The following is an 18,016-nucleotide window of genomic DNA, read 5'->3' on the forward strand; positions in this document are numbered from 1 at the left end:
CCCTTGTCTCTCTGCGCGTCTCTGAATCCTCCCGTCTCCGGTTTTCTCACCCTTTCCCCACTTTTCCGTGAGACGCCTCATCCTCGCCTCCAGATGCAGGCGAGGCTGTTCTGCTCCGAGCATCTCTTAATCTCTGTAAAATGAAAAGAAAAGAAGGAGGGAGACATTTAACTCATAACTCAGGGGGCTGAGGAGGCAGCAAAAGTCTTTGATGAGCAGAGACGAAAATGTTTTTCTTGGACTACATTATGTGGTATGCTGTGACCTTAGATTTCAGTCGTGGGACTTGAAGAAATTTGATTTTCTTGCCTCAGCAAGATTTCAGAAACCAGAAATAGAAATTCTCAGAGACAGAGGAGAAATAAAAGTAAAAACAGCACGTGGGCATTTTCCCCTCATTTCTCTCCCCTTAAATAAAACTGTCTTGAATTTCCACCGGTAAAGAGAGAAAGTTTGAGTTTTCACGGATGTTACGTGGAGGTTAGAATGGCTTAAAAATGTAGACCTCTCGTCAGTTTTCTTCGTGGCTGAAGAGGCTAACCCGTTCCATAAAATGAGTCCATCTGTCGACTGTTAGCTATTTCAAAGTGAAGGGATTTAGCACTCAAAACAAATTGAGCAAGTTTGTTTGCCTCTTTTTACTGCTAACTCAAATGAATTCAAAACATGACGTAATTCAAGAAAACACGTAACATGTTCCAGACAGCCCCCAAATGTAGGAAAAGCCCAGCACCTATGTGATGACCTGGGTTATTTTAAATGCCAGGCTTTCAAAAATGTATACATTTCACACACGTTCCCTCAATGTCATTATATTTTCTTAAAATTATGAGATTTGGTATACTGATTTAGGAAGAGCAATACAACTTTTACAGGGCATTTTATCCTCTCTTGAGGACCAAAGGGGGGACTCTCTAATGGCAGGCCTGGCTGAGTTTTGCTCCTATGCAGGAAATAATATTGGTGGGAATACGGAACTGGGAGCTATGGCTGTTTTCCAACACTTTCCAAAAACATACATTAACAGGACGCCCTTGAGATTAAAAGAACTTTGTCCAATATTCCTGGCAGAAGCCTTCGCACCTGGTCTTCCAGGCGAATCGTGTTTAAAAGTCCTTCCACTCAAAGGCAGGACAGAGCAAAAATATCCTCTCACTACCAAAACACAAGCTCTTGCTGGAAATTGGAAAATCAGGGTTTAAAAGTAGGGCACACTTTTTGGGGTTGGGCGGGAGGGTGACCCCTCTAACTTCACACGTTCTTCGATTTTTAGGAGCAAATGTTGATTTGAGGGTAGCTTCCTCCCCCCCCCCATCATCCCTTGCAATTTAATACCATGCTCGCCAGGAACCTTAACCTCGTCATTTTAAAAAATGAGATAGCCGTGCCCCGGAGTGAACTTGTTGAGTGTAGGTACAGGAGAGGAAATTCTAGACTCAGTGAACACCCGAGACTCGTCCAGCGCAATCCCTTCGTGCACACTGGTCAGTGCGCGGCCATGCCCACCTGCGCGCCGACACCGGGTGCTGCGCGTCTGGTCCACCCTCCTTGACCTCGGGCCCGGTGTCCCGGCTGGTGGTGCTGGGCCAGGCATCCCGGCCTTCCCCGGCTGACTAACCTTGCTCGCTCCCTTCTTGCTGTCTCTCTCCCACCCTCTTCCCAAACCCAGTCACCCCACCGACCCCCAGCTCATCCCCACTTTTCCAGATTTCTCCTCAGTCATCCTCTCTCACCCCGCCCCGCCTGCCTTCTCTCCAGCCTCCAGTCTCCACCGCAATCCCTGGTTTCTATGACCTCTTTCGTCAGCCCTGCAGGCCTGAAAGAAGGTCACACAGAGGCACATTCAAACTCACACCCCACAAGCCTTGCCCCCAGACAAACCCACGTACACTGTCCTTTGTTCCATTTCTTGGGCCACTTTCTCCAGCCCTTCCTCCCTACCCGTCTGGGTTTGCCACCCCCGCCCCCCAGGAGTACGTTTCCGTGTCCCCGACGCCCTCGCGCGCCCCCTCTGATTTATTAGAGCTCCCGGTTTGGCGCAGATTCCTTTTTCTTCTCCCCCTTCCCATCCTCCCTTCTTGTGCTCCTTTCCACCGTGGGAGTGCTTGCGCCTGCGGCTCAGTCGGCTCCTGCCTAAGCGCCCTGCCCGGCTCCCTCTCCTGTTTCGCTCTCCCGGCTCCGTCTCCAGCTCCCGACTCCGCGGCCCGCCGGCCTCCACCTCTCTCCCCTGCCCCGTTTCCCGTCGCCCCTGCGGGCTCCCCCCGCGCTCGCCCAAGCGCTGCGCTCGCCCCTTGATCGCCCGCCGCGCTGCCGGCTCGGCTGCCCGCCCGCCCGCCAGCCCGCCACTGTGCAGTGGAGTTTGGTGGAATCTCTGCTGACGTCACGTCACTCCCCACACGGAGTCGGAGCTGAGGGAAGAGAGAGGGATGAGAGCGAGGGAGGGGAGAGAGAGTGCGAGAGCGAGCGAGAAAGCTGGAGAAGAGCAGAAAGAAACGGCCAGTGACGGCTAGATTCCGGAGGCCACTGCGCGCCCTTGGACCCCCCTCGGAACTCGGCGCCCTCCGGAGCCTCGTAGCCCTCTCGGCCCGGCTTTCGGGCGTTTGCGGTGCAGCCCGTGCCTCGGTTCGCTGGAAATCTCTCCGCGGCGGGACGCGGAGACAGCAGCTCTCTCCCGGTAGCCGGTAAGTGGAGGCCGTCTCTCCCGCAGGGATGTGAGATAATGCGAGTTTGGAAATTTGTTCCACTTTGGAGAATCTTCACCGTAGGTGATTCGTGGCTCTCGGGGCTGCCTTTCCCCCCGAGGTAACGCAGTTGGCAAACAGACCTCGCAAAGCCCTGTTCCTTTCGTCCACAGTCACAGACGCTAACAATCTACGGGGTGCTGAAGTCGAGTGGGAAGCGAGACCATGGCTGGCATTTAAAAGGAGGTATCTTCCCTTAAATCTTGGTGCCAACACTACAGGGACAAATCCTCAAACTGAGGATTAGCATTCTCAAGATAAAGGGCTCTGTACAAAGTTTCAGCTATTGGAAGATTAGCCCCCTTCCCATTGTTACCAATTGGAAAAAGATTCCATCTTAACTGGCAGTTAGTGACCTCTCAGGCCCAAGCGAATTACCTGGGAGCCAGGCCTGAATGCCAAGCTCACACAATTACTTCGGATTATAAATCCTTTAAATTGATTACCAGTCAATTCCAATCTTGCACTTCGGGAGATACATTTTAAATGGGTGCAGGGGAGAGGACTGTTTTCCAACCGTCCAGCAAGAAAAAAATTATGATTCTAAATCTGAGAAGTGTGTTTCTCTTTTTATTACAATTTAATGATTTTACTTTCCTAAGCAATTTAGAAATCAAACCATCATAGGGTAGTGTGATTTTTATTTTACTCTTTTTTTCTATTTGTGCAAGTAGCATGTCTTAATAAATTTTTTAAGAAATTTACTATCATGAATTAAAATAATATAGGAATTCATACATTCTAAAATATTTTATGAAAAATTTGATTTTGAGAGATTTCCTTGCATTCTTTTTAGGCCATTAATAAGAATCAAAGATGCTTTTAATATCGTTTTGGAGGAAATCCATCTAAAAATTCAAATACCAGTTATGTCAAGGAAACAAAGCACTTAAAGCAATATAGATTGAGGATTTTTGTTGATGTAACAAAATAAGCATACAAGGTTTCAACAATCAAACCTTCCCTAAAAATGACATAGTTACTTCATTTATGGAATGTTTTGCTCTACCTCAGAAAAACTACACTTAAATTATTCAGGTGCTTTGTTCCTCAAGTTGAGCATGTTTGTCCTCAAGTGTTCCTGAAGCATCGATATTAATTGGTTTAAAAGAAGGCTTAAACTGCTAAAATACAGAACCATGTTAAGCGGTATTTTAATTTCCTTAAATGATTACCCACTGCAAATTAATTTACTGACTAATCTCACTAATTTAGTTCATTGAAAACATATGTTCTTGCCATGTTTATTTTTAAACTTTCCATTAAAGATTTTGTTATAGGGTAACAACTTGAATGGAAAGGAGGGAAATGTGAAAGGATGTGGAATTATTAGGACTATATTTCATTCCTGCAATTTCATCTTATGGCAATCAGCAGAAATTATTTTTAAGTAAATTATTTTATTCCTTAGGGCTTGCCTGCCTGCCTTAGCCAGTGTGGCTCAGGGTGCTCCCATTAGCTGTGTCGTGCTTCTTAGTAAGCTCACAAAAGAAAACTCACGTTGGCCAAAACAAGATTGCCTGGCATATACATTCCAAGCAGGACATGAACTTTTGGGGTGAGAACAACCTCCCAACGGGAAAAGTTGCTCATCTTAATTTGTGAGATTAGCCATTGAAGCCAGTCTCTAAATCCGGCAGCCAAATTTGTCTTGTAAGACTTGCCTTGACAGGGCAAGTTTAAGGATCAGCAGGCAGGAATTGGAGGTCTCTTTCTAAAAATTACCTTCCCCAGTTATTTAGACTCAATTCATCTAGTAAGCCTGGTCATTATATGAAGGAGAAAGAAAAAAAAAAAAGCAGGTTTCAGGACTCATTTTGACTGCAAAATAAATCCCCAAGTCATAAGGACATGTAGGAGTGGGCTAAGGAACACGCCTTGACCTTCTTTTCAGTCTTTAGAGAGGAGTTCTTGAAGATTTGTTTTGTATTGCTTTGTTTGGTCTTCAGCACTGAAGCTTGGGAGTGGGGGGAGAATGTATAATAATTTGACTGACTTTACACTGAGCTACCCGATCTTTTTCTCTTGTATATTTTACTATTAAAAAAAATAAAAACTATTTGCAGTTACCATCTGCAAAGCTCTGGCTACCGGCTAATAATGCAGCCAATTCAGAAGTTAAAAAAAAAAAGATTATCGAAATGATGATGACATGCAAATTTCCCCTGAAATTATCATAAGTAAACATTTGAAGTCTGGACTAATAAAATCCCATCTGTGTTACTTCATATCGAGTTAGTAGAAAGCTGTGATAATGAATTTTGTAATATCTCATGAACAGACATCTCAATCAGGGACTAATCCTGTGATTTTACTGCAGAATCTGGGCCCGCAAGCATCGGCAGAGCCCCCGCCCGCGTCCACGCTAGCGGGTGGGGGAACCGCCTGGCGGTCCCCATCCCTGGAGCCCCACGCCGCCGCGCGGGGCAGCCCCTCCTCTAGGCAGCGACCTTGGCCAGAGGCCCCTGGGCCCCGGCTCCTTCCAGGAGAGGCCGAGGAGCCGGGAAATGCGACTCCGCCAGAGCCAGAGCCCCCAGCTGCCTGCCCAGCCTCCGCCCCTTGCGCAGCCGGGTATCGCCCGCCCCCCAGCCCCAGCCCCGGACCTGAGTGAGGTGGGCCCTTCCGCCGCCGGCGTACCCTGGGTAGCGTGGAGCGAGGCAGGCGCCGAGATCCAAGGAGCCTGAGGAGCGGGCACCTTTCTTTTCTTCCGAGGGACAGAGCCCCTCGCCACCCACCGCTCCCGGTTTGCTCGTGGCGGAGAAGGGGGCGCACGTTCAACGCTTGGCGCGCTGCGTTGTGGTTGGAAATTCGGAGATCTGGTTAGCCGGGGAGGAGACGGGAGAACTGGAGCAGCCGGTCTCTCAGAGCCATTTCTCCGTCCTCGGCGGGCAGTAAACCCTCCGGGGGACGTTTGCCACGCTCTCCTCAATCTCAGTCCCTTCACCCCGTTCCCCTGCTCTGCGATCTTAAATCATACTTGAGGGTAAATAAATGGCCGGGTGAGTATCTCCAGGGCAAAGTGTGGCTAAATATGGAAAAGTGGCTCCTGATGGATGAGAGGCCCGAAGCCAGCTCGCTCCTGGAGCACCCTAGGCCTAGGGAGTCCTGTTCGTTTCAGAATTACAGAAAATCGAGGGGAACTGTTATCTAGGACAGGAACAAGTTGACTCTGGCACTCTGTAAATGTTTACTAGGCTTCAGCTAACGGACAGCCACTGTGCTGGCCTTCACGTGCAACTCTCCAAGGAGAAAGTCCTCTTCACTCATCCCCAAATTTTGTATCTGCTAAGGTTGTCCTCGTGTTCAGACGGGCTTTTAACCCCTGACACAGACTCCCCTGTGAGTAGTTCCACAGCCTAGGTTCCCAGAACACGGTGACTTGATCGGCCAAGAGCTCCTGGACCCATTCGCCGCAACTCTGGAGGGACATTCCCCCGCCCCACAGGTAGCCTGTCAGGTTCCAGAAACACGCCTGAAACCTAGCACAGACTAGGCGCCTAATAGTGTCGCGCCTAGCACAGACTAGTCTGCGCCTAGCACAGACTAGGCGCCTAATAGTGTCGAAGTCTTCTGCCCCACAGGTAGCCTGCTTTGAGCCCTGCGCGCTCACCCGCCGCCGCCTCTCACAGCCCTCCTTCTCTTCCGTTTTGCAGATAACGGGGAATGGAGACCAACTGCCGCAAACTAGTGTCGGCGTGTGTGCAATTAGGTAAGAGTCGTTTCTTCCGCCAGGGTCACCCGACGGGAGACCGCGACACGCGAGGGCGGCGAGAGGGCACTGGTCCCGTGGCGAGGCCGCGCGAGGGGCGCTTCCCGGAGGGGCCGGCCAGAGCAGGAAGGAAATCAGAACCAGGACGCCGGTGGCCTCTCCCAGTGGGGGGTTGTGGATAGAGAGGGAGTCTGTCGCCGCGTGTAGAAGCCCCGGGCCTCCGCCTCCCGACGGGAGCTGCTGGCAGCCGGGGAGGCGCGGAGAGAGAACGCCGCCCTGCGCCGGGTTGCCACAGAGTCCGGGAGACGGGAGTGTCCTCCGCTCTTTCCTCTAACTGGGTCTTTGCTCTTTGTCCCTCTTTCTCCTCCGTCCTGCCTCCCTCTCCCACCCTCCTCGACCCCCGCTACTTTCCGCCGCCATCCGGGGCGTCTCTCTCCCGGCACGTGGGGCGGGCGCGCGTGGCCCAGGCGTGCAGCCGGCGGCCGTTGAATGCCTCTTCCCCAAAGACTCCGAAATCAAAAAGGTCGAGTTCACGGACTCCCCCGAGAGCCGGAAAGAGGCGGCCAGCAGCAAGCTCTTCCCGAGGCAGCATCCCAGCGCCAATGGTAAGGCCGAGAACGAGGCGCAGGCCGCGCGCTGGGCACCAGCCTCCGGTCCTCTGGGGCTCGGGTGAGGCGCACGCAGGCGAGGCCGCCAGACGGGGCGCGCCTGCTCGGAACTTGGCCTCTGGTTGGGATGGGAAGCAGCCGTCCAAGGAACGTTAATTTCTTTCCCCAAATTATACTGCACTCCTGAGACCCATCACCTCTCCCTCTCCCTCTCGCTCTCTCCTGACCATCTCCTGATGTGTGGCCTGATCTGCGCACACCCCCAACCTACCTCTGTGCCGCTAGCTGGCGTGGAAAAGTGGTCCAACAGCGGCCTCTGTCGCTCACCACGTCCCACTGCATGCAGCAGCGGCAGGGCCCACCCCGTACCGACGGCCCTCGGCCGCGCCCCTCCCAGGCTTGTGGGCGCGGGGTTTACCGCGGAAGGCCAGCACGCGAGGCTCTGGCTGGCGTAGGTTCGCCCCGGCGGCGAGCTGACAACAGCCCTGCAGAGCCTGAGGGCAGCAACTGCGCGCAGCAGCCGAGGGTGGAATGGAGTGGGTGCCCCTGTCGACACGAACCTACCTGTTTTGCTGGTTGCGGGATCTCGGGTTTTGGTAGTGTGGTTGATCGGTTTCACTCTGGACAAGGCAAGGGATATTGCTGCTCAAAGTGTGCAGGCTTGTGTCAAACTTAAAACGTCTCCTACGCACAGATCTTGTTGAATTGAAACGTGTCTTTTAGGTGTGTGTGTGAAAGAGAGAGAGACAGAGACAGAGAGAGACAGAGAGACAGAGAGGGGATAAGAGGACAACCTTTCCTTTGGAATACATGAAAAACTCAAATTTACCGTTCGTCTATTCTCCGTGTTTTCCAGGCCCCTTAATAAATAAGTGCCTATCCTTAGGAGGTTGTTGACCTTTGATAACGTGAGGAGATAAAGCCCTCACAGTCCTCGGGCCCTAACCCCCTCTTTCCGGATTAAAGTGTAAGGATACAAATGTAATGTGTGCTAGAGGGGAGCGAATTGGGACCCCCCGCCAAGTAAACAAACCGTATTACCGAGAAGAAAACAAAAGCCCCGCACTAGTCTTCCCAGTGAATCGGAGAGAAAAGCACATTTGTTGGAATAAAACGTCTAAAGTGGTGTGGAGTACAGCGGCCTCGACACTGCGCAATATCGCTAAGTCCTCCTGCTGGGCCAGTTAAACGCTCACTTGTCCGGGATTAACCCCATGGGGTTAAATGGGGCCATGTAGAGATAACGTCGGGTGATTTCTGTCATTAAGATTGTGTTAAATTCTTCTTCTGTTTGATAATCGGTCGTAAAAATAAATTATTACACCAGAGTATGTTTGGGATATGGTTAAAAATCAAGAGCAGCGATGACTCCCGGGGAAAATGCTTTGTGCGTGTTCGGCGCCGGCTCCGGCCAGGCTAGGGGAGCTCCCCAGTCTCGCTTCGCACAGCGCGGGGCCGGCCGCGGCCCAGCCGAGGTTGACATTTCTCGCAGTACTGGGAGCCGAGAGACGCAAAATGTCTCCTCCCACCCCCACCCCAATCCAGTGTTTTCTTGACCCCAGGAATGGTTTCTGAGGACAGGTGGCTTCCACGAGAGCTTAGGACCCCTCGGAGGGGAAGCCTGTGGTGGGATGGGGGCTTCCTAGGTGGGCAAGAGGCGGCGGAGAGCCGGCGAGTCCTGTCTGCTCCTGTCACTGTTCAGGCAGGCGCTCCTGGGCGTTCGCTTTTGGTAATTAGCAAACAAATAAAGAGCTAGAAATAACAAACGATTGTTTTCTTAACCATTATGTTCAGGCCCGGATTATTTTAGTGCAGGGATAGGCTCTTCCCCACACAGCTGATAGTCTGTTTTCTACTTTTTGGACCGAAGAGGAAAATTGCTGCCCAAACATGTTTAATGCCATTAATTAAGAAGAGACACGTGATAGGAAAAATGCTGAAAATCTTGATTTTATTGGCGTTTAGGGAATGGGATTAGACCAAAAATGTCACACACGAGTGGGCAAAGCCATAGAAGGAAGGTTGCCAGAGTCCCCTTTACTGAGTCGAAGTAAATTTAACTTATGGAGTATGCAAGCTCCTATCGACAGCCTGCGAAAGAAAGAGCAAGAAAGAAAAGAAAAGAAAGAAAGAAAAAAAGAAAGAAAGAAGGAAAGAAGGAAAGAAAGAAGGAAGGAAAGAGAAAAATGATTTTTTTCTCCTTAATTTTTATAGTTTTTATTTGCTTTTTTTTTTTTACTTTTAAAAAGAAAAGTGTTTACAATGACATGCGATTTTCGAAAAGGGCCATGCTATTCTATTATTGGCACTATTCTCCCTCATCCCCCCAAAACACGGTGTCCTCATTGAAGACTGAAAACGTTTTCAGAGTTGACAGTGTCGACCTCTGGGAGGCCCGACCTCTGCGTCCCATCGCAAGCGAGTCCCCACCCCCTTGATAGCCACAGCCTGGCTAGAACCCCGAAACGGGAGGGGGCAGGGAGTAGGCTGAAGATCCCCTAAAGCCAGGGGTTTGAGAGAGGGTGAAGAGAGGGGTGGCTAGGTATGGCAGGTGAAGAGAGGAAGAGTTGACAAGTTAAACAGCATCCCCCACACAGAAGGGGCAGAGGCCCGCTTAGAACATCCCCCCTAGAACAGAGGTCCTTGGCTTTTCCTCGCTTTGGGTGTCCCGAAAGGAGCTCCGTTTGGAGGAGCTCAAAAAGTTGTCTTCGCCTTCGGGAAGAGGACGGAATGATCCTCCCCTGTCAATACCTTTAAAGTTTAGGGGCCGTAGCTCTGGATTCGCAGCTGTAATCGACCGAGCTGCCGCCTCTCAGTCCCCGCGCCTGGCTTCGCGACCGGACCTGGGGCGGGTACCTTCGCCGGGCCTCCCCCAGCGATGCCATTAATTTTTAAATCGTTTTGGCAGAGCAGTTGGGCTGAAAGTGTTCGACCCGGGCCTCTGGTGCGCGCAGACTTCCTTCCCTAGGGACAGGGACTCCAAGGCCCCGCCGCGACACACACCGTCTCCTGGGGCAGCAGCCGGGTGCCCGTCTTCTTCAGAGCACCCGCGGTAACCCGCAGAGCCCTATTCACTCAATCACCAAATGCTTGCGGAGCACATACACCGTGGATTCCTAATGTATCAGCCCCGCGCCCCCCAAAACAAATTGCCTGGTTTCCCTTCGCCGTTACAGAGCGATTTTAATGCTCACAAGGAGCACCGCGAAAGCAGCCCAGACCACCTCCAGCAAAAGGCAAAATGGTGCTGCGTGGGGCGGCGCTCAGGCCTGAGCGTGGTCAGAAAGAAGGGGGGTGTTTAGAAGGGTGGAGGGCTCTTAGTGCGAAGAGGGGTCAGGGAACCGGGGCGTGCAGCAGAGGCGTGAGGTCTCCGGAAGCGCGGAGCTGGGGAAGGGGAGAATTCCATTTTTTTTCTACCCACACCCCACCCCACGCCAAATCTGCAGCTTATCGGTAGAAGCTGCCTCTCCTGTGTGGGTTTTTTTTTCCTCCCAAGAGGGGAAATTGTCCAAAAGTAGTCAGTCCCAGCGGATTCCCGCCCGCACAGTAGTCTTTACAGGTCGCGTTCCTCGGTACTGACGCGGTGCGCGCTCAAAGTTTCGCGAGGCTGGCTCGGCTGTCATCCCGCACCGCCCGCTGTTAAAATATGCAGCAGTTGTTAGAGCGACTCGGGGGACAAGGAAATGTATAACGAAAGCTTATTCGTGAGCAGGAATATACTAATGGAACAATCTGATGTCTTCTTAATCCTATGTAAAAAGCTTTGTCGTCTTCCTAATATTGACTGAATGGGTAATTAATGGCTCTTCATCTAGGCGAATACCCTGTAATCCAAAGATAGGCAAAAGACAACAAGCCCAAGGTAGGAGACAAAAGGCCCAACTGCTGCCGCCACCCTCCTTCCTCCCAGCCCCCGCTCAGCGTCTTCAAATGGGAAAGTTTCCTCTCAGGAGAAAAACGCAAGGGTGGGAGAATATACATACCTTTCCTGGGCTAGACTTAATCACAGAAGCTGGCCGCCCCGCTCAATTCTCCACTACTCCGTCTTTATCCCACCAGTCCTTCCCTCCGCTTTTCTCTCTTCTCAATTCCTCTAGAAAGTCTCTCCCATTGTGGCCCTGACCAGCACCTTTTCCCCCAAGGCACCCATCTTTCATTTAAGGAAGTGATTGATAACAGAGGACCAACACACAAGGTCCTCAGAAGGCTCAGGCAAAGGACTGAGCTCCTTTCTAATCCTGAGGACGCTCCTTTCTTTTACAACCTAAGGCAGACAGTCTGTGAGGACTAAGGTAGTTGGGAAGGGAGGGAAGAAATGAATAGGAGAGAGAGCAGGCAAAATTACATGTATGTGTTAAACAGCGATCAGGAGTGATGCAGTCAACTTCATTGTGAGGATGTGACATGAAGAGTGCCCAAGATTCTCCCAGCATGTTTTTAACAGGCTGACATTTTAATTTAAACCTTTAGAAGTAATATATTACTTGGGTTACGACAATGAGGTGGGTTCCTTTTTTTTTTTGTCAGCTGACAGTTTTTAAAATATTATTTCACTAGGGAAATAAAAGCTTCATCTCAGATTATAGGTGGGTATTTTTGGATTTATGTGATTTATGGTCACCATGACAACTAATGCTGAATGTTAGCTACCAGCATGTCTGGGAGAGGGAAGACAGAAAGAAGGGGAACAAGAGAAATAGAAAGGGAGACGGGACATGAGCTGAAGAGGGAAAATAGAGAAAAGAGAAAGAGGAGCATTTCAATCCACTCTTTTTTTTTTTTTAAGTAACTTTAGTTAGTCCCTTGTCATTTCTATCTCTCTGGACCTAGATGTTGATGTTTATCTCATTCCTCTATCTCTCTCTTACCCCTATACACAAATATACCGTCCTCTTTATTTTACTTTTCCACGACTAGTTGCAGTTCGGCGATTAAATGAGTGCCTAATAAACCTGTAGCATTAACAGGCTGGTGTGAAAAGGCATTACAGCACGTGGGTTTAGTTATTGCAGTGGTCCTCCCACCTCCCCGAGCCCCCTCGAATCTCTCGCTCTTCCCTCCACCCGCCAGTGTGGGGTGAAGAGAACCTCCCAGCAGCCAGCTATTCCAAACTTGAAGCCACAGTGTGGGAACGGAAATATGGGGACCATTTGCAGGGACCTAGAGAGGGCGGATGTTGCTCAGTACCTCTACAGACTTCTGATTCCGAAAAGAATCCGCCACTTTTTACAAACCTGCACTTTTTCATTCCATTTAGGGAATGGGGGGGTGGCGGAATCAGCCACAATAAAGCCTTTAATTTCTGGGTGCTTCGGATTCGTGACTGGGGTTGGGGGAGGACAGTGAAGGAGCCCTTTCCAGCTTGATTTGCGTGCAGAGAAAAGCCAGGCAGGGGAAGGAGGGGAGGCAGAGCCACTTCTCCGGGCAAGGTGCAAGGTCTCCCTTTGACCTCCGCGCCTAACACCGCACGCTCGCGCATACACACACTCACTCCTGTCACGTGCCTCCGACCTGAGCCCGGGCGGGTCTCGTCCTTGAGCTGCCCTGGACGGGAGCGAGACTACCACCCCTCTACGGCCTGACAGCGCAAGGAGACATCTAACTGAACCATCTTCCAGGTGAGCTTTAGAGGACAGTTTTTTTTTTTTTTTTTCCTGAAGTCAAGGGTCATTTGGTTGGGTCCCAGTTCATATCCCGGCCGCCGCAGCCGAGAGTTTGGCGGCACTACCCAACCCATCTCGCCGCGATGGCCAGAGGGCCTTTGTGCAACTAACCCTGAAGAGTGTGAAATTAAATAAGACCTTAAGGCTGGTAATCGGTGGCAAATACCAGCTCAAAACACGCCTGACCCCGTGTCACACATTTCCCTCCTCAAGGGTCTTTCTTTGAAAGAATAAGCAAGAAAACCCGATTGAGACCATCCCTGATTTCTTCTGAGTGGAAAACCCAAAGCCGCGCTGGGCTTCCTGTCCTTTCCCCACCGCAGCTGTGCAGCACCTCCAGCTTCCCTGAACCGACCATGCTGGGTTTTTTCTGAATTGGCAATTTCTGTGATGGAGGCTGAAGTCATAGTAATTTCTAGGACCAGTCAAAGAAGAGTGGGGGGCGGGCGCATAACAGTAGCTCTGAACTGACAGAATACCTAAGATTCCCTTACTTCCAGCTCCTTTGTCATCTGTATTGCCTACATTTGCACCCACAGGTTTTTTGTAGATTAAATCTAAAAATCACCCATCACCACTAGAGTTTTAACTGAAAAATGTTTCTTCATTCCCCACTACACACTTGCTTTTCCTCATCTAGACTTTTCATGTTGGAGCACTCCTACCACCGGTGGAGTGAACCCTGTTGGGGCTGGAAAGGGTATCACCCAAACTCAGAGTGTGTGAAGTGATTAGAAGATTAGGAGAAAGTTGAAACTCTGGCTAGAAAAATGCAAAGAAATACCTCCCTGGCTCAGTTGGGTTTTTTTTTGGGGGGGGGGATATATTATGTATGTGTATTTCTATCTATAGATCGATATATGCATATGTATATATGATTTCGTTTTTGCTTAACCAGAATTCTTCAAGTAATTTGTCTTTCTTTATTCTCCACTTGACTTTGCAATGGATCGATATAGTTTAAGATACCTTATCTTTTTAGGCTTTCAGGCTGATCACCAGCATTTCCACACTTTGGCACTATGGGGAGCTGTCACTTGCCCTTGGATTTTTCACCCACTTTGGAGGCTGGTTTAGGTCTTTCATACTGTATTTGCCTTGAGGAAAGTTCTGTTAGTCAACAGAGCCAAGGAGCTTAAATCAAAATTCCATGGGTTTAATGAGAGATGGGCTTAGAAATCTACTTAGCTCTGTGGAGCTTCTCAGCTCTTCTGAGTAAGGAGTTTTGAAAACCACTCAGAGCCTCCACCAAAAATTGCAACTCCAGGGTTTGAATGTTGAAGAGACAAGGAAAAAAAAGTATGCTCACTATGGAGGAGAATCTTTCGTTCTTTGATGTGATGGAGTTTCTTTGTGATCTGAAGGCTTGAGCGTATGGTATTGTGGGGATTGCAGCTATGCTGAGGTTTAAGAGAAGATACTAGAATATGATTAGTAAACACATTGGGCAGAAAAGGGCTGGATTCATATTGACTTACTTATAGGTCATCAGCTGGCAGTGCAATGGGAGGAAATATTTACTTTACACATATACTTTATGGTCTTGGGGGAATTAGAGGAAATTCAATAAGAAAATGGTGAGAAACATTTAAAACCCTTATTTAAAAGACTTAAGCAAATTAGGGTCTTATCAGATTAAAAACCACTACAAATGTAAGAGCATTGTCTTCGGTGAAACACTGGGGGGTCTGAGAAGGAGATTCTCCACCAAATCTCAGGGATAAAATGCATCATTTAAGCACCAGATAATGAGCAGAATGTAAATTAATTTAACCTTCTTTACCAACAGGCTGCTTATGTAATGTGTATAATTTAGTGATAAGATTTCAGGACCTAATATAGCTGGATGTATGAGCCTCAGCTAATGCAGACCTGTCACGTGAGGATGTGTTCTGCTCTAAGCAGGTGTGTGTATGCATGGAATGGGGTTAACTGGAATAAAAGGTTAAAACCAGAAATGCTGATTTAAAGCTTCCTATGAAGAAAGTTCCTCCTTGTAGCTAAATTCTTCTTAAAGTGGCATGATACTTTGGGGAGAGACTGAAGAATTCTCATTTGGTTCTTGGACTGCTCTCAAGCTTGTTTAAAATGGGGGAGGAGTTGCAGATATGGTGGGGGGGAGGCGGGAGCAGGGCAAAGGAGAGACACATAGGTTACAAACGTATTTGTAGTCCGCTTCGGCCACTCTGCCTCTGATTGAAAAGTTTCCCAATCTTGGGAACAAGGACAAGGAGGGAGTTTTCTGAAGATACCTCATACTGGCGTTGCAAATCATTGACTGTAATGTCAAACAAATACACATTCGGGGATGATAACACTAACTCCACAATAAAGCAATCATCAATGCAGAAACCCAGGGGAGATTAGTTTGTGCTCTCCAGCTGACCTAAGCCGGAGGACAAAAGGACTTTCACAAATTATTTTGAATGATAACTTTGAATTTCTTTCTTTAATTTCTTTGGAAATAGAGCTGTAAAGGTTTAGATGTCCCCAAAGGTGTTTTTTCCTTTTGTTTTAAATAAATGAATAAGGCTTTGCTTTTCCTTGCTGAATGTTCTCCTAGGCTTTTGCCCACAACCTACTGCCTCTGCCTGCTTGGACTCCACCAATTCAAGACAGCCTGGAGCTCCTAGGAGTAGAAAATGACTTAAAAATTATCCTTGAAATTGGTTATTTGGCAACATTCTTAATTGTATGGAAATTCATTAAAGCATATTTTATATATAATTAGCTCAAGGTTGTTGGTTCTACAGGCTTTATGGATTTGAATCTGGTAACAAAGTAAACAAGAGAGTTGAATTTAAAGCGTGGCTCTGTCGGGTTAGGATGAGCTTAATACAGTGTATAAGGAATTTGAAAGCTCTAGGATATGTGTCTTAATCAATGTTAAGTAGAATGGATAAGCTTTCAGCATTTTGAAAATGCTGGGTTAGGGTTTCTAGTCTATTGTGTGTTTTCTGTCTGGGGACTAATAAGCATTACAGAGAACGTGATCTGAGGCGACTTTTTATTCTTGTATAAATCCAGAGTGAACCACCAAACAGTTGTTCGTTTAAAGTCAAGGTAAATTTTCTTTTGACGGATCCATTTGCTTCTCGATTTCTAATTTATTAGCCTCTCTTGGCTCTGTCTTCTTTGCAATTAAAGTAAACCTTCTTCAGATTAGCTCCGCAGCATTCACTTGACAGGCTGTTTGGAAAATTTAAGATCGGAGAGATGATTTGTTGGTGTTCTGAAATTTTTCTGGTTTTAAGTAGCATGTCTCCTCTCCATACGGGGGAGAAAAACACCTCTCGGTAGGAAATGAATGTAGTGAGACACAAAAGGAAGGAGGGGAGGGTGGCTGGGTGTCTTGTTGATCCTTATACCTCTCAGCCTTCGACCTTTCCGCTTCTTTCTGACGAGCCTTTTACTCCCAGCCGCATATTTCCACCTCCCCACCAGAACTAAAAGCCGGATCGTCTTTGGCCGGGCCGGAGCAGAATTCCCGGGAGCCGCCGGGTGTAGACTCGGCGGGCACAGCGAGGTATTAGCCCGGCCCCGCACAGCTGATAGGTGCAGACAGGACTGTCCCTCGGTCGCGGCTCGGGGTCTCCTGATTGGTGCGGAGTCACGTCACTCCAGCCGGCGAAGGGTCTGGGAGGAGGCGGGGAGGGTTGGGGAGGGCAGCGGCCGAGTGACGTCTCGGCACCAGGAAGCCCGCCTCTGGTTTTAAGATGTTAGGCCAACAGGGAAGCTTGGAGCCGCAGAGCTGGTCCGTCGCTCGCCTGGGTGCTGGGACCTGAGCTGCGGCGAGGCCGGGCTCGAGCTCGACCGCCTGAGGGAGTGTGCGTGTGCGCACCGCGGAGGGTGCGCCCAGAGGCCCGCGCCGCTGCAGCCGCCGCCGCCGCCGCCGCCGCAGGAGATCTAATATCAGCTACCTGTCCCTGTCAGTCTTGACACTTCGCTGTCAGGGCTGCCGCGCGGGGGGCGGGCAGAGCGCAAACGGCGGCGTTAGCTTTCCTTATTGGAGGGGTACTTGAGGGAGGGAGGGAGGGAGGGAAGAAAGGGGTCTTTGCCCACTCTTGTTTCGCTTTGGAGCTTGGAAGCCTGCTCCCCAAAGACGCTCCGAACCGTGCCCTCCTACCCACATCCCCATGTCTCCTTTGGCCCACTGACTTTCGGCCGCCGGACCCTTTCGCTTGAACCTTCCGAAGGGGACGGGGCGGCTCGGCTCGAGGACTCTGCCGGTGTTGTGTTCCCTGCTCTGCCCGCGGCGGCCACCGCGAGGAAACTCCGCGCCTAGAGTGGGAAGCGGAGCAGGCGGCGGCGGCGACGGGGCTTTGGCCGGGCGGCAGCCCAGGACTCGTAGGGCGGCGCGCTCCTTCGTCCATGAACTGCATGAAAGGCCCGCTGCACTTGGAGCACCGAGCAGCAGGGACCAAGCTGTTGGCCGCCTCCTCGTCCTCCTCCTGTCACCATCCCCAGCCGCTGGCCATGGCTTCGGTCCTGGCTCCCGGTCAGACCCGCTCCCTGGACTCTTCCAAGCACAGGCTGGAGGTGCACACCATCTCTGACACCTCCAGCCCCGAGGCCTCAGGTAAGGCGCCGCGTGGCCCCGCGCCGCTCGGCCCTTCTCGCCCCCGAGGAAGTCGGCCCCTCCTGGGGGAGGCGTGGTGGGAGTGGTCCTGTAGCCCGCTCCCCGCAGAACTTCCGGAGCCAGGGTTGTGTTGACCCCTCGTCCCGTTCGCTCTGCCTGGACTGCCCGGCTGGGGTGGCGCGATCCACGCGGGCAGTTCTGCCGCCCTCCCTATTCCGACCCCGGCCTCCTTTCTGTTTTCTGGGTCACAAAAATCCCAGTATCTCCATTCGAGGACCTTCAGAGGCCGCTCCCCGAGCCCCCATGCGGCCCCTGTTCTGCTCTCGGCTTGCAGCTACCAAGAAGCTCCGCTTGTTAGAAAAATATTTGTGAAACTACGCCTCAGAAGAACAGGCGGTTTTCCTAAAGGGCAGAGGAACTTGGGTGCCTCGCCGAATCCCGAAGCCTACTTTTGCTAGCCTTCCGAAACCGCATCGAAATCTGAGATTTTTACGAGGGGGTTCTGTAAAACGCGCGCGTGTGGGTGTCCCGGGAGATTTGGTGTGTCTGCGCAGACGCTTATAAATATACCTGAAAGCACAGGCTATAAAAGTGACTGTGCCGTCGCAGTGAGATAAACGTGTAAATAAAACGTGCGGCGCTGGGGGAAGAGAGGCGGTGGGGCGCGCACACCCACACTCACGTCTGCACACCCCGCAGACGCAGCTCTTTCCCCG

At 50.5% G+C, this 18,016-nt stretch overlaps 1 protein-coding gene across 6 annotated transcripts in view; it reads left to right on the forward strand.

Moving 5' to 3' along the window:
• Positions 1-18,016, forward strand: part of PITX2 (paired like homeodomain 2) — a 25,179-nt gene that overhangs the window by 2,859 nt on the left and 4,304 nt on the right. The window contains exons 2-4 of one of the 6 annotated variants that reach the window (XM_007450814.1): positions 1,274-2,681; positions 6,395-6,450; positions 6,918-7,055. In XM_007450814.1, coding sequence (XP_007450876.1) covers positions 6,405-6,450; positions 6,918-7,055 — 184 coding nt within the window. In that variant the 5' untranslated portion in view covers positions 1,274-2,681; positions 6,395-6,404. Of the gene's footprint in view, positions 1-1,273; positions 2,682-6,394; positions 6,451-6,917; positions 7,056-16,439; positions 17,301-18,016 lie in introns of those variants that run through there. The other 5 variants (XM_007450817.1, XM_007450815.1, XM_007450816.1 and 2 more) reach the window with 5 other exon arrangements.

The sequence above is a fragment of the Lipotes vexillifer genome, unplaced genomic scaffold, assembly GCF_000442215.2.
Source record: "Lipotes vexillifer unplaced genomic scaffold, Lipotes_vexillifer_v1.1 scaffold529, whole genome shotgun sequence".
NCBI classification, from domain to species: Eukaryota; Metazoa; Chordata; class Mammalia; order Artiodactyla; family Lipotidae; genus Lipotes; species Lipotes vexillifer.